General features: G+C 38.5%; 1 protein-coding gene across 5 annotated transcripts in view; it reads right to left on the reverse strand.

The window, feature by feature from the left end:
• TENT2 (terminal nucleotidyltransferase 2) overlaps positions 1-18,872 on the reverse strand; it is a 44,990-nt gene extending 26,118 nt beyond the window's left edge. Inside the window, exons 1-10 of one of the 5 annotated variants that reach the window (XM_075019869.1) lie at positions 18,689-18,802; positions 18,127-18,214; positions 17,388-17,591; positions 16,623-16,739; positions 14,106-14,355; positions 12,895-13,009; positions 12,683-12,774; positions 11,840-11,906; positions 5,608-5,677; positions 1,725-1,801 (exon numbers count right to left, since the gene is read on the reverse strand). In XM_075019869.1, coding sequence (XP_074875970.1) covers positions 1,725-1,801; positions 5,608-5,677; positions 11,840-11,906; positions 12,683-12,774; positions 12,895-13,009; positions 14,106-14,355; positions 16,623-16,739; positions 17,388-17,591; positions 18,127-18,131 — 997 coding nt within the window. In that variant the 5' untranslated portion in view covers positions 18,132-18,214; positions 18,689-18,802. Of the gene's footprint in view, positions 1-1,724; positions 1,802-5,607; positions 5,678-11,839; positions 11,907-12,682; positions 12,775-12,894; positions 13,010-14,105; positions 14,356-16,622; positions 16,740-17,387; positions 17,595-18,126; positions 18,215-18,688 lie in introns of all 5 variants that reach the window. The other 4 variants (XM_075019868.1, XM_075019872.1, XM_075019870.1 and 1 more) reach the window with 4 other exon arrangements.
• Between the last annotated feature and the right edge of the window lie 4,736 nt (positions 18,873-23,608).

Raw genomic sequence — 23,608 nt, forward strand, 5'->3', positions numbered from 1 at the left:
AGTTTTCCTCAAGATCCATGAAAGCAGCAACCCCTGCATACAAACATTAATTTTAAATCTGCCTTGTCCTCATTGGCTTTTTATGTAGATGAGATGTTAGATACAATATCTCATTAAATCAAGACACATGCATTTCATGAGGAAAGACATAAATACAGTCTTATTCTCGGTATGATCTTCTGAATTTCTAGGGAATGTAGATAGCCTTCTAATTAAGGTAGTAATCTGTTGTAGGGAGATATCACTCACCACCACCACCACCACAGGACCTCGCAGCATACTTAATTTATTATTTGCAGATACATGGAAGCAGAATATCAGCTCGGTCAAGTGCCTTATGATGGCCTTACAATGCCTTATATGTTCTTCTGTATCTTTTCTAACCTGACATCATTGCGCAAAGTTTTGTATTCTCTAGATTAGGACAGGAATATATCAATAGGTAATCACTTCATCCAGGACAACAGACATGCTACAACAGCACCAGTAGGGGTGCTCTCTTATTCTGAAAATCCTATCAAGCATGTGATTTTCTCACTACCTCTCCACACTGGTTCAGCACACATGACCCCATCAGTGGCACTCTTCTTCTCAGAATGAATGTCCTAGATCTGGAAGACCTTTTAGAAACAACAAAACTCCTTACCACCAGTCACCTCATTCCTGACATTATTCACCAGTGGTTGAACTAAAAAAATACGACTATTAGTACACTAACTGTGAGATGCAGAAGAATTCCTGTACTGACATCATATGAGCATGCATTAACTGAAACAGGATTTTTCCATGAGAGAAAAATGCAGATAGGCTCAAATTCCAAACAGGACTCTTTTGCATGTGTGTGTCACTGTAGAAAAGATCTCTTTTTAATTGACCTTATTCTGAGATAAGATCTTCTGTCTGCTAGTGCTAGTAATTAGTATATAAAAAAGTTAGCATGCAACATGGCCAATAAAGGGGAAATCCATGGTAGAAGCTAGGAACAACTATATTAACATTAGACTTGGTGAAGTGACCCCTCACCTTGCATACCTGTATGCAAGAACTGAAGAAGGTGGTAAAGGAAGAACTGCCAGTGGCCTAGAAGAATTAGCACAAAGTCCACTCCTTTTGTATTTATCTGCCAAATGACATTGTGATGCTAAGTAAGAAAACCCTAGTTTAGCACCGAGTACTGTTCTTATTACTTCCCCTTCAGAAGTCTGTTGCACAATCTTTCCCCAAAATGCAAACTCCTGAGGAGACAAACACCAGTTTTGTTTTGGGGTTGGTATAAGAATGGAAACAGTATTTTGGATTTTCCAAGGAAAGACTCTGTAACAGCATACAGACACAGCTAGCTATCAGCTACACGCCTATCAGTGGCTGTAAGGAAATAAAAGAAACTGGAGGTTATACCACTAGATAATCATTAGTATAATGATCTCGTTATCTGCAGAATACTGAAGCAGCCCTTGTAGTAAACATGTGGACCTTAATACAAAGCATCTTTATCTTCTGAATATTATAATATTCAATTAAAAACATACCTAGCTGATATATCAGTTTTCTGCATATATTTAGAGTGAGCAACAAGAACTTATCTTAAAGCTATCTAATGCAGCTAATTAGGTATACATATAGTAACCTGATATATTCAACTGAATTTTAATATTCTGTCAATATCAAAATACAAATTCAAAAAGCAAATTTTATAGAAATAAGAAAATACATTCAAAACTTACTGTATGCATAGGTTCTCAGAAGGAATGTATTCCTTATTCCTACAACATTGTTTACATTCAAGTCAAACTCCACACAGCTATTGGGGAGGAGAAAAGAAAAAGAATGAAGCATCATGGTATTCAATTTCAGAATATTTATTGCCTACTTGGTAACAGAGGTGAAGAAAGGTAACTTTAAGATAATACTTTAGAAACTTTCTTCAAAAAGAATTTTGATGCTGTGATTTCTGCTCTTGTTTTGTTTATAGTACCTGAATTGCTTATAGATTTGAATTTCATTGTTACGAAAATGTAACTGTTGTTTTACATAGAGAATACATGTATATCCAGATTTAGACCTTATGACAATTTAACACACAATTTATTTTTTGTTTTTAAGAAATCTTTCTCCCAACTAGACTCACGCTACATGATTTACTATGGATAACTTTTGATGCCAAGGAGGATTCTCTGAGGTATTAGTTTTGGAAATCATGCCAATGAACTGAGAAGGAGAATTGGAACAGATCAAAAAGTTAAGAATTTCTTTTCTGGAACAATGGTCAGAGATAATGAGCAAGCGCTTTGAAATGAAAACTGCTTATAAATAAACATTACATGTTTTGTGATAAAACAGTTTTAATAACTGTTTCATGCTGTTAACAGCAAATAACAACACAGCAAACAAGCACTACCTGCTTTATTTATATCACACCCCACCCCAAAGTCTGAATTTCATATTGCATAGAGAGCTTAACTACTCACAGTACTCAATAAAAGATATTAAATTCGTAGCCAATAAGCTATAGCAACACCATAACTTGCAACAGGAAGAGCTTCTTACTGACAAAGAAGTAGGTATCTGCAATGTACAGCTACTTCCATTTTATATATCCAAGTCTAATTCACATAGCATTTGTTTGCCTGAATATTCCTTTCGATTTTCTTGAATTGTTGTAAGGGGAGCATGGACCTGGAATTTATTAAACTGGATAAAACACATTAATTTGATGCCTACAAAAGGTTTTTGACATCATTAACTACATTAAAACATTCTTTACATCAGAAATGTTACATAATTTCAAACCAGAATTAATATCAAGCCTATGTTTTAAGAGCATAGTACGTAATAGTACAGGAAATTACAAGCTTGGGCTACTGCTTGACAGTTGTAAAAATAAGCATAAACACCAGTAAGAATATTAGTTGTATGAGCAAATATAATAAATAAATGTCAGGCTGCATGTGCAATTCCAATTAACCCCAACTGACAAGATTACTATTTACCAAATGCTGATTAAGCAAGTTCTATTGCCGTTATTTTGTACTTCAATATGCACATTTAATAGATGTAGCAATTATGGCAAGTGAAAAAGGTTTTGTACTGTTGGGACTCAAGTCCTACTGAAAGCACTAAAGATGAGGAAAAGAGTCAACTGCACATCAAATGTAGCAGAAGAGGAAGCTTTTGCATCCTCTGTAGTACAGAAATCTTTTTAATTAATCAAAGGCTTGTCTGGTAGCAGAGCCAGCATTGGAATTATTTCCTGGGAAAGACTACAAAACCAAATAGATAGTAAGTCTTTAAGTGCAATGGATCTTCCCTTACTGTTATAGCACTAAAAACCCCTTTAAGATGAAAAAGGAGAACAAACACCATCTGAATGCTTTCTCATTCACCAAATCAAAGTAAGTGGGAAATGGCAATTTTCAGGTATAATATGGACCATTGGCAACACATTAGAATGCAGATGCAGAGATACCACACACTGAATTCTACCATCTTCTGCCAGCAGCTGGGCATCAAGAAAACTAGCTTTCACAGGAAGCTTGTCATGTTTAGTTTCTGGTTTTCGCTAAAATAAGCTTAGTGACCTGGGTACAGAACATTCAATCCATTTTTCAAGACCTCTGAAAAAATGAATGAATGTGCATTTATGTATATGTATAAGCCTATGAAAGACAGAGGCTGATAAGAGATTGGAAGAAGACAGATGCTTAAATGAAGAGACAAAATATGGGTGGAGGTGACAGGTTACATAAGAGAAGGATAACTGGAAAGAGAAAAAAAAAACAAAAAAACCCCCAAACCAAAACAAAACAAAGCAACCCAAAGTCATGTCATTCCCTGCCATTCCCTTCTTCCAGAAAAAGAACACAGGAAACCAGATGGTGAACAGAACTGTCTTTTCCTCTGAAAAATGTAATAGGTATCTTCTAGTCTAAGAAGATTATACTTTTATTTAGTAGGAAATAAAGAATTCTTTAAATCCTGTCTGCGAGGTGTATGAATAATATGACGGTTACTTTTTTTTGCAAGTGACCATGGTACGGACTATAAATGCCTACAAAAAGACTTCAATCTTCTGACATAATCACTTCCATACTTAAGGGTTCTTTTTAAAGTTTATTTTCTGATTTTAAAATGGAAAAAGAATTTTTGCTATAACCCCATAATTTATTCAATATTTGTACCAGGAATTTAACATTTTGTGTATCTATGAAAAGACTACCATTGTTATATGTAGCTAAGCCATATAACTCCAGTCTTAGCTTGACAAGTTTAATGCTTTCAGATAGCATGGGAGAAAAAACCTTCTGTACTGTTAGCGGAGAAAGTTAATAGATAAAAATTATTCAAATTTTTAAAAGGCAGGAAGTGTGCAGAAGTAAATATGGGATTAGGTGTAAATGATAAAAGTATGAAGCAAAAACCCTAACAAGTGTTATCTCAGATGCAAGAAAAGCTCAAATGGATGACATTTATTAGTTCAAATTGTAAATATGACAGATTCAGTTTTATCACAGCAGGGTTTCTGCCTGATAAAAGCATATTGTGATAAAAGCATATTGTGATAAAAGCATATTGTGATAAAAGCATATTGTGATAAAAGCATATTGTGATATGCCTTTATAAAGAGAGGCCACAGAAGTAGGCTTATTTGTTTTTAAAAGACAGAGACAGGGCTGCAAAATTTTACAAGGATATAGGCAGGATAAGATACTTAGATACAAGACAGTTGTTCAAAGTCCTATTTACAAAGAATAGGCAAACTATGTTATTACATGAATGTGTGTCCTGGCTTTGGCTGGGATAGAGTTAATTTTCTTTCTAGTAGCTGGTATTGTGTTATGTTTTGGATTTATTATGAGAATAATGTTGATAACACACTGATGTTTTCAGTTGTTCCTAAGTAGTGCTAAGTCAAGGATTTTTCAGCTTCTCACGCCCAGCCAGCAAGAAGGCTGGAGGGGCACAAGAAGATGGGAGGGGACACAGCCAGGGCAGCTGATCCAAAGTGGCCAACTGGGTATTCCATATCACATGATGTTACACCCAGTATATAAACTCAGGGGAGGTGGCCTTGGGGGCGGATCGCTGCTTGGGAACTAACTGGGCATCAGTCAGTGATTGGTAAACAATTGCACTGTGCATCACTTGTTTTGTATATTCCAATTCTTTTATTATTATTGTCATTTGTTATTGTTATAATTACCATTATTATTTTCTTCCTTTCTGTCCTATTAAACTGTTCTAATCTTCAACCCACGAGTTTTTCTTTTTTTTCCCCTGATTCTCTCCCCCATCCCACTGGGTCCAGGGGAAGTGAGCAAGTGGCTGAGTGGTGCTTAGTTGCTGCCTGGGGTTAAACCATGGCAGCGATATACTGCTACTGATTCACACCACAGAAACTGAACAGCATCTCAACCACAAGAGGTCTGTCAGGCCATCAAGGAAGTAAGCTGACTGCCACTGCACACTAGCTGTACAAATTTGCAATAGAACTATAGTAGGACACAAATATACAAAGCATGACTTCAGTGGGACTACTCGTATGGACAGTACATATATAGAGTACTTTCCTGTGTCAGTCTAAAAAATTATATTGAACAGAATACTTGCCTGACTTTATCCCTGAACTTCACTATTGGCACTTTTGCTCGAATCAGCTGAGGTCGCTCAATGTAGCTTGCTGAAAGGGAGAAAAATATCCAATTAAGTTTCATATAAGATACCGATCTTAAAAAAACAAAACCAAACCAACAACAAAACAAACAAAAAAACCCCAAAAACCTAAAGTGGAGTCCTATTGACTGATTTATAGCAAACAGTAACTTATAAAATTTAGCAAAAATATTTGTAGAAGGGTTGTGCTAAACTAAGTAACCTTTAGCAACTGCAGCAAAAATACAATCTAGGAAAGCGGGGGGGAATGCACTAAACATCAGAGAAAAACATTAGTGGAAGATTTTCTGTGGGAAGTATATTCAAGAAATTTGAGCATAAGGAATGCAGTTCTATAATGCTTTCACTGAGCAGTACTTGTAAGAGAAATCCTGAATAGTTATAATTAAGGGTCAAAAAGAGGAGAGCAAGAACATATCCATCCAGGATGGCCAGACACTTAAGCCCAGCACTACATTGTAGCAAGGGACACACGATTAGCCATGTACTTTTAAATCGTGTCTAGTTTGCTTACAGTTGAAATCAATATTTTCTGATCAGTAAAATAAATAACATAACTGTGTCTTCACTATGCACTGATTATGCTTAAAACTTCCCTTAAAAACTGTTTATTTGACTAAGATACATACCAAGAAACACATTTCCTGTTGAATTGTTAGAGAAAACAGGACAATGCTTTCCATCAAAGATTGGGTAAGCTTTACCTGCCTTTTGTTTTAATGGTGATAGGACATGCAATAAATATACAGTCACAGGACTGCACCTCAGGTGACTACCTACAAGGTATAGACACATAGGCTCAATGCCAGACCACCCGACCCCAAACATACGAAGCTCTGCCAGACTCACACAGTGCCAGCAAATGCACGTTTGCACTCAGCTCCCCCAAACTGTTGCATGAGTCATATTATCTGCAATTTCCCTACTCTTGATGATATCTCAGGCTATATTTAGTAGTTGCCCATAATCCCAAGTGAGAAATGCACCCAAGAAAGTAATGGAAAAGACAAAGAAAAGCAGAACCGGTAGGTTACAGGATATGAGTTTGGGCAAAAGGCACGATTTTAGTAATTTCTTCTGTTGCAAAATCTAGGACCACTTGAATTTGCCCATATCTAACATCATACATTTTCCCCTTGCTTCTATAAATCAATCTCAAATTAGCATAAATAAGTATGACATAGCTAGAAATAATGCAAACTAACCTTAAATAAAAGCTGATCTTCACTTTACGGGGGGGCAGGGCAGGGAGTGCGGGGAAGCTATTTCTATAGTTTGAATAGAAACCTTGATTAAACAGTGTCATCTCCATTGCATCTGGATGACAATTTCAGGTTTGATAAAACCCTACTGTGCAATATTCAATTAAAACAAATTTCTTTTGAAACTTTCTGAAAGTGTTCTATGGATACACATGTTTAGACAGATTTGACCTGAGGTAATCCTTTATCTGGATTTAAAGGCATTGTATGATCCTAAGTAACACACAGAGTGGCACTCAAAAAGATATAATCTTATTAACTTACTAATGTTAAAGGAAGCATCTTACAGAACTCAAATCCAAGTTCACTGAACATACAATCTAGTACAACTTACGCAGGAGTCCCCTCTTTCCAGCTGCACCTGCAGACACATCCAAGCATCCCTCCTCCAACATCCTAGAATGCTCTTAGAGTGAAGCTATAAAGCATGTAGACCTCTCTGCCTTTCCTTTCACTATCAAATTTAAGACAAATATGCCCAACGCATTAGCACATGGTAGACAACGGTGGGTATCTATCTGCATGCCACAGCAATTCAACTTTTCTCACTATGACCTTTCTCAAGTGCCCTTCAGAAGTTAACTGAACTCATTCTAGGGGCAATCCATTTCCAAACACATCCTTGTCTGCAAATGCCTCCCAACACTTCATGGATGCTTGTGCCAAATTAGTTGGCTAAGAAAAAAAATAAAATCCCCAAACATAATCCCAATCTGCTTCCCAAGGTGAAACAAAGCAAAGAGGATGTTAGAAGGCAGTAAGTTGCTGCTGGTACCCTCTTTCTTGGCTCACACCAACGACACTGTTAGCAGAATCCCTATTATACATTAGATTGTTTCTTCCCTTGTATGTATAAGTCACAAACACAGGATGTGGAATACTGAAATACATATAGGTTGAGTAAGTGCCTCAGTAACCTGACTATCTGACCTTGAAGCTATGACTAGAGGGGCTATACCAAAATACATGTGAAGAATTCCACATAGCGGCTCCACAGTTTTGGGCATGTCTATGAAAGAGTCACAAATGCCACTTCAGCTGTTGTGAAAAAGAATATAACCACTTCAAAGAAGACTAAGCACTGTTTCATAAATAACTTATTCATGCAGAATTTCACATTAAACAGCGTTAAGTCTCTCTTTTCTTTTACAGAATAAATGATTAAGCAATTGTACAAAATATTAATCCCAAACATAATATATGCCAAAAAGATCTTTGGCATCCTGCACACACAGCCTGCTTTCATTGATAGGCTTACACTACAGAAGTCTGAATCCAGAGTCATAAAGAATCTAGGAGGGCACAACACAGCACAGGATGAATTAATTGTTGATCTCCATAGTCCTTCATGGTCATTCAAGTTCAAGTTCCCTTGCTTGTCCTAGCTGTTGCACATTCCCTACAAGAAAACTGTTAGGCAGATTCCACTCTGATAGCCCAGTCTCAACACTACTGCACCTCTTTATATAAGAGAAAATGAGCTCTTCGTTATTTATTCAGATAGTAAACACCAGCCAACCCAGTACTGCTAAGTTGTTTTTCAAATGAGTCCTGCCAAGACGAATCCAAAGAGAGTAATCAGTTTGATATTTACTCTCAGTGGTTTGGATTATACTCTCTTCAATACGTTGTAACAGTTTTCACCCCGAATTCATGTTTCACATTTCTAAAAGACATTGACTTGAGCGTACAGTTCTGGGAATGTTAGCCAATATTGTCAGAAATAGATATGTGCAGGTGTCTGAACAAATAAGTCAAAGTTACACGTACTCTGCTAGTCTTTGAAACAGAAGATGTATTACTGCTATCCTTACATCTCTCTGCTCTAGAAGGACAATACATACCTTTAAGACCTACTTCACTCTGTGACTATTCAAAAAAAGAACACATCTTCATTTCAAGCAGTATTCTACATGCAGAATGACAACACAGAAAAGCCTATTCTCTAAGACTTTAAATCTGATGGGCTCAAATTCCTTGCTCACACTTGTTACCTTTTGCAAGACTGAAACTGAAGCTGTAGCTTAGATAAATTTTGAATCTACTTCCCAAACCTCCTAGAATGAAACACTAATCTACCAACCACAGTTATCTGTATACAAAGGATAGAAGAGATGGCACTTACAAGTTCTGAAGGTGATTTACCTTAAAGAAAGACAAATTGTGAAAGACACTGAACTAATCTGTACTTGCAATACTTCCTAATTTATCAATCATGGAATTAAGGTGAAACAAACAGAGAATCACACTCTTCTTATGGCCCTTATTTTGAAATGTACAGGAACATCACAGAGTGCAAGAACAAATAGGAAGATGTTAGGAGAGGCACAGCTACAAAAAACCTCTCCCAAGTTTCTGAAGTGATCTGTAAAAAAGTTAAAAAAAGCTCTAGAACATTACCTATGCCACAATCTCCTCCTCATTTCTTGTTGTCTTTCAACTCTTCCACAAAACCAGCCCAAGAACTTTGTTTTAAATAACATCCTTCCTCCCCCTTCTTGCTTCCCTTACATCTTAGAACATACTTTGCTAGCTTTCATGTTTGGCCCAAACTATTTTTATTTCCTTCTCTTGTGTGAAGCAAGGAATAAGTTTAATGACAGCTCATACACTTGTTGAGAACACGCTGCAGTCTTTCTTCTACAAAAGAAAGAAATACTTAACTAGTATTGTCAAAGAGGGATTACCTTAAGATTGCAGGAATGCATATAAACTGGACAGCACAAAACTTTAAAATAATGATCAGAAGAAGCTTCATACCTTTTATGCTGTTAAAAAGCACACGCAATAAAATACAGAATACTGTTGGAATGAAATTGCAATTCTTAAAGAAGCTTGGTAAGACAAATCTTACACTTGCTTGTACACGGCAGCAGCACACATGCATTGCTAACCCTTTAAAACTTGCAAATCTAGAATTCTGGTTCAAGTTGAAGTAACACCTCAGAAGAATTACAATTTCTGTAGGCTTTCTCTTTAAATGTATGTACATCCTTGATGTTTAAGCAGCAGCTGACTTCTGAAGACAGCAGAAGGTAGGAAATCACTTAAACTGAAGTTCTATTAAAAAAGAACTTAGCAGCTCATCTGGAGCTATCAATGAACAGCCATTTCTAAGCACATAAACCTGACTCCACAGACCCAGAGTGCCAACAGGACACCACTGAAGTGCGTACTGCTAAGATTGTTTCCCCAGAGGCGAAGAAAAAGCACATGAATCTATTAGCTTCTGAAGTCTAGCCTGGGGGGAACACCCTCCCTGCCCCCAACCAAAACCAACCCACAAGCTGTTTTGAAATTAAGGATGATAGCAATTATATTTGCCTAAATAAGCTTTAACCAAAATAACTGGGCAAGCCCCTTGTTTCAGAAGTACTGAACCTTAGCATAGTTGAGCTACAGTTTGTAAATGAACTAAATCCAAAGGGGAAGACCCATATGGCAAAGCCTTTTAATTTTGAATCAGGTGAACATTTTCAAACAACTTTTATCTATCAGTTCTATCCACAGAGCATCGATACACAGACAGAAGGACAGATGGCTACGTATAGGGATTCATGTCCACAGTGATGTTAAGATTATGAAGAGATGATCTAAGAGGTCTACATAGCACAATTAAGAGTCTGACAGGAGTGGTAATATCGGTAGTGTTTTGTCTTGCCTCACATTCCAAAGAATATTTTGATTAAATGAAGCTGAACCAAGGGCACTTGCAAGATAACGGAGAATTAGGAAAGCATAAAAAATGAGTAATGGCACAAAAACCTTCAGGGATCGCTCCCACATGACCATCATGTCCATCTCATATTCCCTGGCAAACAAACTTGATTTTGTCTAAAGCTCTGTCACAGAACACAAACTCTTGAAAAAAGAAGAGGGTTGTAAGTTTATTTAGATGCTCCCTTTCTGATCCCTGAAAACACAACTATATTATCATGGTGCTTCTCAGAAAGCACTAGAATGACTTGCATTTTAGGCAAACCCAAACTAAGTTCTGGGCTCCTTATGCAAACATCAATATACAATAGTAATAAGCCATTAAATATCAGATGCCTATTCTGCAACGGATCTCTCTTCAAGTGAGCTGTTGAAATCTGGGTATGCATACTTGCCAATGAAGAAATTTTGAAGTCTGCATGGTTTGTTCCTTTCACCATTGCAGGAGTGTTCAGAAAAGCAACATAAGGAGTGGCATCAAAGAATATATCACAAGTCTGAGAAGGAGGGGGACACAGTCATTGATATCAATAAATGACAGGGTCTTTTATAATTCAAAGGATGGTACCAAAGCCTCTTTGAAATAGGATGCTTTCACGTTTCAGTCAAGAACTGCCCATGTGAATTCTTCATCTGAAGGGAGTCTAAACAACAACTTACAAACTATGAATTTACCTGTTTCTCCTATATGTGCTGGTACTATCAACAGTTAATACTTTCTTCACTAGGCACCTAAGTTAATTATTTCACTGTTATCAAGCCCCTCCCTTGCCCCCCAATAATCAATTCTACACAGTCTACTGTGAGTGACATCTTATTTTACAAATTCTTAGACTACTGTCCCCAGGAAGGCACTGAAATCTAAAAGAGTAGTCAGAGTTCACTAACAGGTTTCCCAAACAGAAATCTACTCCCCACCCCTCCAATTGTGTTTTACAATTCAAAAGTCATTTTAGATGCTACCTGTTTTTCAAGTCCACTAGTTTGCAAGGCAACCATTATGTTTTTCTAATTACTATCCACCAGCACCAAGATAAGTAACATTATTAAGTACTTATAGCTTTTCTCCAAACAATACTATGATTAGAAGCTAGACACGATGCAATTACATAAATTAGTTACAATTGTGCATCAATACTTCTTCCATAATTGTCAATAATCTTACCACCTCACTATAACTGGGAACTTACAAAGTTTAGTACTGAAGAGTTTTTGGACTAAGCTGAGTATATGCCTTGCTTCAGTCTTCTGGTTCACCTGAAATACGACATCAAAATTAAAGAAAAGAGTTGGTATCTCTCTGTCAGAGGTTACAAGTAAGCATGCCTTACTTTTCAAATAGAATCAATTCTCAGAATAAGACATGAACATGTGTGCCAACACATTCCACAGCCTACGTATACATTTAGTGTGGCAAAAGCCAGACAGAACAATTCTTATTCAGTATGCAAAGTAACTATCAGACATTCACAAATCAGAACTTGATGAAAACCTAGCCCCACTTACACAAAAATGTCCTTTCCTTCCTTTTCAATGATGCTTCAATTCTTTCAAAGTTATGCTCTACTTAGGTTGAGAGAAAAGAAATCTAAATTCTACTTAAACATCTTCTCTCACCAAAAACACTTAAGATACTTTAAATATCAAATTCCTTCTTATGCCTGCTCACTAAAATTAGTGACTATGAATCTAAATAATGAAATGAAAAAATTGTACTTATTAAAAGTTGTTCCTGCATCTAAAATGAGTTAAAGTTCTCTAAACAATTTTCTTCATGATTCTAGGAAATTTACTTCTCTGTTATGCTGTGCTTTTTTCACTTATGAAGTGAAGGTAATGCTTATTTTTTATAGGGTTAAATTCATATTTGCAACATTATTGGCCCCACAGTTCATAGCTATTATGAGTACAAAAATATGTTATTAAATCAAAAGGATTTGACCATTTGTTTCTCATTTTAGAATCCAGTCTTATAAAAGCATATTCATTTTAAAAGCAGACTTTGTTTTAACTGTATGTTTTAAATTACTTACTGGTTCTTCTTTAACCACCAGGCACAAGTCACCATCACTGCTACGAGTGCCAAACCCATTCAGCGAGGACCCAACCAAAAAGAGTCTGCTCTCTGTAATAGAAGAATGACAGAATAAAAACTGATGTAACATATCATAGTTTAAAAGGAAGGAAAAACTGCAAACCTGAAGAACATTCAAACTGGTATTAAGTAATCAAATTCAAAACATACGTGGAAAAATTTGCTGAATTTCTCTCTGGAGTTCTGTTCTGCAGAGCTCTTTTCTGTTCAAATCACAGGTCTGTTGCTGACATGCTTGAAACAACTCCAAAACCTGCTGACTTAACTTGACACACATATTCAAAAAGTAAGGATACAGAAAAGTGAACATTCTTTCCTGCCAGAGATGCAATTACACAAAACACAGAGGACTCCATTAAAAAAAAAAAAAAATTTAAAAAAATCCAGCATTGTTTCACATGACCTATTCCATTGTCTAGAGTTTTACCCACCTTGACTTCATATTGAACAACTCCCTGGAAGAAACTTCTGCAAAGCTTTTAAATTTAAATTTGTTCAATCTATAGAAAATAGTTTTTGCCTCATCAGTACCTGCAGCCTTTCAGGGAATAAGCAGTGAAATACCAGAGGTATCTTCTGCTGACTTCAATGTCAACAGTGTGCCTACCGGTAATAGGGAGAAAAATGAATATTAAGACTGATTTAAGTTAGCTTTTTTTTTTTATCCCACACAAACTACTAAAGAAGTAGTCAGTTCTTTGGTAGAAGGAGGTATTAACTGTTTCTCTTTCACAACAGTGTTATATGTTACAATCAACAGGCATATTTATACTAAAAAAACCAACCCCAAACTTCTGTCATGCTGGTGCAGATAAAGTACAAAGACTGATTAGCCACATGCCCACACATTTCCAACTCCACTGTCCACCTAAAGAAGACATCCTCTTCTATATTCCCGAACAGCTAGGACAGTAACTTTTACCTCCTTCTGAAGAGATGTAGAGGACATCTTTGCAGGCCAAATACTGTGTTTATTCAGAATGGGCTTCTCTCACATTACTAGGGTGGGGGTTTTTTTTTCCCCATCAGGATTTTCCCTGTTCCCAATCATGTGTCACATGGACTATCACTCCAATTTCTACTTCCTGGAGCGGACACGTAGGTTTCCTGACATTAGTATGGAAACCAAACAACACAAGCAAAACACCTCTACCCCCCAAAACGCTCCAAACTCCAACAAGGCTACACAAGACCATAGAGGCAGCTACATTTATTGATATTCCTTCTAATGACAGCTCAGTGATAGAGACGCCATGACACTGTCAAATAACATTGCAGAAATTTTTGTGGTCTCCCACAGCACCATTGGACCCTGCTTACTCAGAATGCAGATGTAAAGCATAGGCATAGAAAGATACTACCTTATCTTTGGCCACAGGGAGTGGGGTTTCTATAGGGTCTGGAAACAAAGTATATCGCAACGGAGGGACACATCCAGTTAAATCTGGTATGGAATGTGCATGGAACAGTGGTGATTGATTTGATCCTGGGAGGGAGTATCTATGTTCCACGGGTAAAGGCACTGCTTGGTTAACAACGGTTGTTTCAGAACGATGGGAATTAAACCGCTGCCGTTTGACATCATGTGGAATACTTTGATCACTGAGTCTCCTGAGGGGGAGAGAGAGAGAGAAAACCAGTAATTGCTCTAGTTTGCAAGCTTCAACCTATCATTAGAAGACAGTTGCTACAAAGTACAAATACTAATGCTTAATTATGTGACTATTTCACTAAAAGCTAGTATTCCACAGAACAAAAGGTGTGCCCATTCTATATATTAGTTAAAATAAACCTGGAATGGGAAAAGAGAACACACGACTGCAAAAGTGCAGCTACCCTTGAAGTGAATTGATGGAACTGCTTTACAAGAATGTCTGTATCAACCAATTGAAACCTAAATGGCAAGCTCAGTTAAGCAGCACAGCTTGGGAAGCTGGTCATACTAGTTTGCTGACAACATAGGGGTTTGGGGGTTTGTTTTTTGTTTTTTTTAAAAGATACATATAGACTGCGTAAGGGTACTTTTCTTTTAAATCAACATAAATACAGTGAGAAGTTTTGTCAGTTCTGAAAACCCAGTGATGAATAAAATAAATTCAGTAGCGGGGAGGGGAGAAGAGAAACTTATCACAATAGCCATTCAAAAATGTAGCATTTGTCTCTGTCTTAGACTGCACAGACAGTAAACTGTGTAATCTGGGCAGAAAAGAAACATTAGTAATTTGACAAATCTAACTAATGATTGTATTAAGCTACACAGGTCATAAACCTAATGTTCCATGTTCAAACACTAGCCTATGTCCTCATTAAGTCATTTGTCACAGCAATTCAAATGTATTTGAAGAGGTGTAGTGATCTTACAGACAGTCGCTTGGCATCTAACTCTTCATTAAGAAAAAGTTGTACTGAAAGCTGATCAGTACTTGAATGCTGTGGTCCATCCACAGTAAAGAATAACAGAGGACATTCATGTTTTGTTTATACATTAAGTATTGCATAAGATTGACCAGTATGGTGGTACTTGTACATTATTTTTTTTAAATTAAAGAACATGAAATCATATGTTCATATATATCAAAGAATTAACTATTAATAAAACTACAGTCACTTCCTGTAGTCAGAAAAGCTGGCATCAAAGTAATGTGGGGACGTGGACAGATAGTATTATTAATAATAAAAATTCAGCTGAAGAGACCTCAAGTCATCATTTCAATTTTCAAGTCTGAGAGAAGTTCTGATAACATTACCTAACTGCAATCTTAAAGGAACTCATAACGTAACATTAAATCAAAACATAATGCTGTTTCAGCCTATTTTGACTGAGAATAACTTGCATGAACTCATGTTCAGCAAAAATACCTTAAGAAGAGTCAACTCAAGATCTAAGGATTAACTAGTTGACTAAAAATCTCCTAAAACAGCATAGCTTTCCATAAACCAGACTGGTCAAGAGGAAAACATGCATGCAGCATGAAACCAGGAACTTCTTTAGTTAATATGATAATTATATACTCAACGATAACTTAATACCATATATTTAATTGCACTTATTTTCTCATCTGTTAAATCTGGAAAAGAAATAGCATATAGGAAACAGTTTTCAAGACAGATTACATGAATCTTCCTGCCTATCAGCTGATTCACAGAATTATAACAGATATCAACTACTATTTCTGAAATGATAAGTGATTTTTTTTTCTAGAATGTTAAAAGAAAACAAAACCATATATTCCTCTGAAAGAATAATAATCTGAAATTCCTCTTTCTGTTGCACCCAAAGCAACAAAGGAAGTTAATGTCAATTAAAGTAAGTTTACTTTTTTGAAAAGTAGAAAAACTATGTTTCCATGAAATTCCCCTTAAAAAAAAGAACTTAACTTACATATGCTTGAATTTAGCACTTAGTATTTGGAAAATAAAGCACCACATAATTAAGAAAATCAGGAGAAACATCTAGTATGTCATCAGAAAACCATCACATTCCCATAAAACATTGAGGGTGCAGTCTTACTCTTAACTTGACAAATTAACAGGAAGAGAACACTCAATTACCACAAACCCTCTTATAGTCAAGCACACACAGACTATGATCTATTATAGTATTAAAATAAAGCACGTAAAAATCACAGTTCTGTAAGGCTACAGCTGTTGGAAGAGGAAAAACTACACATACTAAGTCACTTATGAGTACTAAAATTCTCAAAAGCAGGTACATAAATGCTTTAAAGAGTCATGACATGGCCTGTTTCATCAAAAAACATTTTATTCAGTATTGCAATTTCTAACAAAATTTAAGTTGCACAAGAAATTTATATTAGACAAGCTTCACCATGGGTACTTTAGAAACAGAATTAATCACACACACACAAAGAACTTACTTTCTTCCTCGAAAGGCTATGGGGGCATCAGACATATGTGCTGGACTGTCATTTGCATTAGGCATTGGCTGCTGTGTAACAGCTGGAATAGTTGCAAGGTTCCCACTCAGAAGAGCCCTGGAAAGACCACAGTCAGCAACTGTTATTCATATCATAACTAAGATGCTTTTTATGGGTTGGTAGTTTTTCTTAAGCAAACATTAAACTCAGCAAGTCACATCACTTTTTTCTTAGAAGCAATACATCTGTCTTTTCTACTCAAAATGAAAAGATATTTCAGTATATAATATATTTTTCATTAAAAAAAAAATAGAAGAGGGTCATTTTTCATAGCACATGTGTAAGAATTGGTTAGCAAACAAGTTAACTTAAGGTACTGTTAAATTTAAGAGCCTAAAGAACACTAGGGTATCTCCAAATCTAGCCCCAAGGATAAACGTTCTTCCCTTTCTCATCTCCTCTCTGTTTTCTTCAGTAAACAAATACAATTGAAGATCTTTAAAACTGAACTGTGGATTATTAAATCTCATCTGTGCAATGGCATCCCATGCATTATGCACAATGCAGGAGAACATTAAAGCTTGCAGGTCACTAACAGAAATTATACAACTGTTTTACAGGACACCTTCCTATTTTTTTAAAGCTTAATGCAGTTTAATGTTAAAAACAGTGACAAACATTCTCCATAAACTGAAATACTTCTTTCAAAAGACTGTAACTCTCTTTTTGAACCCAATCCCCACTATCAAACCTTACTGTACTTACGCTTCATTCTGAAAGTTAAACCGAGTATCAGTAACTTGCTGGTGAGGGAGAAGAGTAGGTGGTGTATTTAGAGGAAGCTTATTGAAGCAATCACTCTGCTGTTGTTGTTGTTGCTTTTGCTTTGGAGGGAAGGATGGACGACCCAAGTTGGAGGAATTTGGGAACATTCTCCTTTCTACTTGAAGTGAACATGTATCCTCCCACCTACTTAAAAAAAAAAAAGAAATTGAAATTAGGCAACAAGAAATACTAGTTACCTTTTAAACTCTTGGTTTAAAAATTGAAATAATCTGCAATTTATTTCCAGAAATTGCTTAAAAGAATTGTGATTGTGGGCTAGTTTTATCTCCTTTCAGGAGAAGATACTAACTAAATAAAAATACTACATACTTTTAAGTTTCACAATTACTACTTACTTTATTCATGTTTAAAAGTGAATTTTATTTGCTCTCTTTCATTTTAAGTTTAATTTTAGAAAAATTACAAGACACAAGATGTAACAGTGTTCATCTCAAGGAAAAGTAACATATTACAGTGGAATGTGGTTTTTATTTTAAGTATTATGTATTGGTGAAAGTTATTTTGGGGATGTTTACTTTTGATCCTGCTGAAGAAACAAACCCATATTGCATGACAAGAAAGTCACCTGACATTTACATTTAATCTGAGTGGTACTTATGCGCAGTCTAAACTTTTCCATTTCTAGTACAGACAAGCAATGTAACACCTGTAAACACACCTCATTAATCTCTAAGCAGCCCAGGCACTCTCAGCATCACATAGAGCGTACATGAGGAGTTTATGGATGTAGTTCATCAGTAACAAACCTGTACGTCAGAATTCAAGACTGAGTTGCACAAGTAACGCGTCTGTTTCAGTCTTTTAAGTTGTAAATACCAGAAAGAAAAGCAACGGAGGAGTTACCTTCCCAAAACCAAAACAAAACAGTGCAGTAACACGGCCGTCTCACAGGAGTTATAACAGCATTCACCGTGACTTTCAGTAGAGATTACGCTGGCAGAAGCTGCCAGGCTCTCCAAAAAGAGTTTCATAATCTTTACAATTCCAGGACAGTTGTCCCAGCGGGCACTTTTTCCAAATAAGCGTGTGCTTTTGGGGGAAGCACACAAGTAGGTGCCGGTACACCTCCCGTGTAGGTAAGCCCAAGCGCACGGCCGCTCCCGCGGCCACCGGAGCCCCACCAGCCCACAGCCTCAGCCCCTGGCAGCCCAGCGGGAGGCGCCCAGGACCACCGACCACCCTGACCCCTCGGGCCCCGACCGACACCCCCCCCCCAGTACCTCTCCCGACAGGAACAGGGGACCCCCGCTGCGCCGGCAAACTCACGCCGGGCCCAAGCCGAGGCAGGCGGGGAGGGCCCGAGCCGAGGCAGGCGGGGAGGGCCCGCAGGCGGCGCCGAGGAGCCCCCCGCGCTCCGCAGGCTCCCCGAGGCGGCAGCGCGGGCCGGACGCGGGCAACTACCGCTCCAGCTGAGCGCTGCCCCCTCACCCGGATACGAAGGCACCAGCAGGAAGTGACGGCCCCGCCAGGCGCTCGCGCCGCTTTTTCCCCGCTGCGACTTGGCCCTCCTGCCCCCTAGCGGCCCGGCCCGGCTCGGCCCGGCCCTGTGGCGGGGGCGCAGCGCGGTGGTGCGGCCGGTGGGCGCTACCGGCGGTCACCTCACCGGCGGGCTGGCGGCGTCCATGGCCCCCCGGCGGCGGGCAGGCCGCGGGCCGGGGCAGCTGCCCGCCGAGGGTACTGGCGGTGCGGAGAGGCACGGGCGGCCCTGTTCGCTGCGGGGCGGTCCCGTGGCCTGCGGCCTCCGGCTGCCCCCTTGCCGCCCGGCGCTGTCAGGCTGCGGAGGTGCCGGCTCGGGCCGTATGCGGGGGCTGCAAAGAGCATCGTAAAGGCGGAAACCGAAAGCCCGGCCTCACGGCCTGCCTGTTCTCTGTCCCCAGCTGTCATGATTTGCAAGTGGCTTGTCTGACAAAGATCTGACGGCCTCTCTGTGCTGACGACGTACTAAAAGGCAGAGGTTACAGCTCACAGTGCTCCACTGGCAACCAGTTCTGGCTAAGGCCAAAAGATAGACAGGACAGCGCAGCTGTTTTGCTTTCCAAAGTTGCTGACCGACTGTAACTAAACTACTGTTCAGAAGCGTGTCAGAAAGACAGCATTTGAATAAATAGGTTAGGGTTTGGCCACCAGAGATTGTAGGCATGCTAGGAAAAATCCAAAGTCAAGAATGGGCTAAAATGCTTGCACCCTGAAGATCCAGGAGTCCAGAAGATAGGAGCCAAATCAAGATTTGATTCCTTCCTCTGGAGAAGGACAGTTACCATAAGTGAACTCTCAGCATTGAGTAGGTAGTGAAACTGTGAGTTTGTGCACACACAGATGCACTGTTGAAGCCTCCATCTTTGAGACGGAAAGGGTAAGCTGAGGGCTTGCTCAGCTGTGAGCTGCTTGCCTGGCAGCTTGCTCAGCTGAGAGGAGGCCACAGCTGGAGTTGTCATGGCTTAAGGCCCTGGCTGTTCATAGATAGACTTAATTGATGAGAAAGAGACGAAGTGCAGAGGCCCAGGTGAAGTGGGACTGCAAATGGACTGGCAAGGGAAGGTTTGGGCTGCAAAAAAACCCCTTCCCTCAGGACTTCATCATCTTGGCCATGGCTTGGGATCCTTGTATAAGGGTCAGCCCATGGCTATGGCTAGCATTACATTTATGAGAGACAGACCCTAGTGGCATGTATGGAGTGCAGCTGCAAAGATAGTGTCAAAGGAAAGCTTAGCCACAAAGAAATTTCCCTTAACAATTTTTTAATTTTTATTATTATTTTATTATGATTGCTATTATTTATTTAAGGTCTTAGGGTAAGGCTCAGCACATGGCTTGGGTTAAGGCTGGGGGTAGAGGGAGACAAAGCCTAGGGGGGGGTGTGGAGTGGGACTGCAGAGAATCTGCCAAGGGAAGGTTTGGGCTACAGAATGGGTCCTGGGCAATTTTAGGGTTAGGAGAGAGACAGTTGCTAGGGGTGTATTTGTGGTGGGGCTGCAAAGGGCCTGCCTAGGGATGTTTAGGTCTGCAGAACAATTGCCCTCAAAGACTTCAATCAGGGCCATGTTTGGGTTTACCTGGGTTTAAGGCCCTGGGCACATTTAGGGTGCGGAAAGGACAGTTCCTAGGGGTCTAGCTGGAGTGGGGCTGTAGAAGGAATTCTGTAGGGACTTTTTTATCTGGGCCACATCTGGGGCTGTCTGCTGTTAAAGGTCTATGCGCTTCGACCATTAAGGTTGGAAGAGAGACAAAGGCTAGGAATCTAGATGAAGTGGGGCTGCAGACAGGCTGGCAAGGGAAGGTGTGGGCTGCCAAACCAGTTTTCTCCTGAGAACTTTTTCATCTGTGCTAGGGTTTGGGTTTTCTGGGTTTAAGGGCTACCTGGCCACTTTAAGGGTTAGGATTAGAACAGAGACAAAGGTGAAGGTGGCGCTGCAGAAGAGATACCAAGGGCAGGTTTGTGCATCACAAAGAATTGTCCCCTGAGAACTCTTCCATCTTGGCCGTACCTTGGGGTGTTTGGCTAAGGTCAGCCCACAGTTAAGATGAGGGTTAGGGTAAGGGATATGGTTTATAAATGTTGAAGTCCCAGTGTGAGTTGTTTGGGGCACATGTTGATGAGGATTTCATATGGGAGGTATTGCGATTAAGGAAGAGTTCTCCCCTGTGAAGGAATTCAGTCCCAAGAGAGCTTAAACAGGATCAGCAGCAGAATAGATCTTTAGTTTCATGAGAATCCTACCAGTGCCCAGTTATGTAGGACTTTTGCTTTTGCTTTTCATCTGGAACTCAGCCCTCTTTATATGCTATTTGTTTGGAATCAAAACTTAACTTTCCAGTTTCTGCTCAAGCCAGAAACTTCATGTTTTAACTGTTAAAAGTCAGGGATACGACTCCTGATAGCTGGAGTTCCCCTGGCCCATTCAGATGGCATTCTCCAGACCATTTGACCACTCTTGTCACCATAATCTATCCATTAACCAATAACATGTCATTCTTTGAGGTTTCTCACATTTCCCATGGGGCCTACAATAAATATAACCTAACACAATCAATATACCTGGTAGTCCGCAGGCATGAACATTTTTTGTACAGTGAAAAAAAAAAAAGATTTAGGAATGCATTGACCCAATTAAAGTAACTTGTGTTGCTGTGTTTTTCTTTGTCTCCTTTTCCTCCAATCCTTGGTACAAGGCACCCTGATATTTTGTGTTTGCCTTAATCTAGATACTAAATCTAACCATTTTTTTTGTCACAGACTGTTCATTCTTAAGGATTTTTCCCCCATGTATTACCTGCATCCACTTGTCAAAATAGCTACACATTTCAGTGAGGCACCCAAAATAACCTGACGTTTTACAAATTGCCAACAGTCTTCTGAGACAAATCTCTGTGCTTTGACGTGCTGAGAGCTGTTCTATTTTTTCCAATATGTACCTTCGTACATTGTGACCCTGACTGTGATGTCAGAAAGTTAACAGGTTAGATTCTTTTCTGTGAGGAAAGACCTACAAAGCTTTACTTCTGGTTTTAATTATTCAAGCAAAGAATCAGACTGCTGGTCAAGAGATAACAACTGTACAACAAGGAATTTGAGAACTAGCACTACAGATTCCACCAGATCCCCCAAAACAGAGTAGGATTAGGATCAGTCTTGTGTTTCTGCCTCCAAAGAGAAGTATTTCTTTAGAATAAAAATGGTGTATTTATTGTAACAGTACAGTTTGTAAAACTAATTTATTGGAACAACAACAAAGAAGTTGAATGACCAATGAAAGAAATTTATGATCTAGAATAGAAGCAGAAGCTGAATTCAGCCTCTAAAAACTACAAATGGTATTTAGTTCTGAAAGATAGAAAAGAAAGTGGTTTCCAGAAGTCATTAGCAAAAAGGTCTCTGATAAACTGGCTGCAATCTTTCTCATAGAATGGAAACAACTATGCAACTAGAGTTCCTGTTTGGTGCTATTTACAATTTTCTGATACTTCTAGAGCTGAAGTGCTTCAGGTATAGTTGAAGGTAAATAGTGCTGGAAAGTTTGGTCAAAGGTGCTCAATGTTCAATAGTTCAAGGAGAAAAAATGAACGAAAAAACCCTAGTCCTCCAAGGAAAACTTTGTCCAATCTTAAAAAGTCTATAGGCTCTTTTCTCTGTCTCGTGGCTCCAGAGAAGGCCTATGGGAAATGAGACAGGTGTATGTTTAGAATATGCTTTACTATGGCAAACAGCCTTATGAAAGAGCATTTGATACTACTGCTTTTAAAAGTGTTACCTGATTAAGAGCAATTAAAAACATGTACTCATGTCCTCATCCTTTCCCTACTGTGAAATTACTTAACTTATTTGAAACATTTTTCAGTTTCAAAACCAGCTGTAATATATGGTCATTTATGATGTTATTAGTCTCCACAACGAGGTCTGAAACAATGACACTTGTATCAGTACAGTGCTTCATTTTAAGTATGCCATTTTCATATTTTGTAGTGAGACCAAACGTGGCAAGTATATTAAAATAAGGAATGTAACTCCAAGGAAATAAATGGAGCTATAACAGCAATTAATATGGTGCAGGATCCACACTGAAGTCTGCAGCTTTTTAATCATGATACTCATATGATATGCTTTGCAGTTTATTTAGAAATCAGGATGTTCTGGGATTGAAGCCAAACCAGAGACTTAGGTCTAAAATAAATTTTAGGTACCAGGCAAAAAGCAGCTTTCCTCAGGAAGACAATACAATATTTTAATAATAATACAAAGAACTTAAATTAGATGTACATTAAGAAACAATATTAAAAAGGCACAAATCAATTGCTGAAGGTTGGAAGGTGTCCATGTAAATATTCACTGCATTAAAAGCAAGATTCAAAAGATTAGCAAGTAAATACTGAAGGAAAAATTAATAATTTTCTTAATTAAACAAATGCAGTATTTTTTTCCCCACTGTGCAGCATCCTAGTTCTGATGTTCAACATTCAGCCAGGTTCAGTGATCTTCATGTGTGCCTTTATATGCTTTCTTTAGTGCTTTTTAAGTGAGAGATCAGTTGATGTATTTATTAAGCACAATGTGCTAATTTTATATATGTCTCACATAATACACAGTACAGTATTTATGAGATGTAATTAGTGTATCATAGGCATTGATATGGAAATGTTAAGTA

The sequence above is a fragment of the Buteo buteo genome, chromosome Z (assembly GCF_964188355.1).
Source record: "Buteo buteo chromosome Z, bButBut1.hap1.1, whole genome shotgun sequence".
Taxonomy (NCBI): Eukaryota; Metazoa; Chordata; class Aves; order Accipitriformes; family Accipitridae; genus Buteo; species Buteo buteo.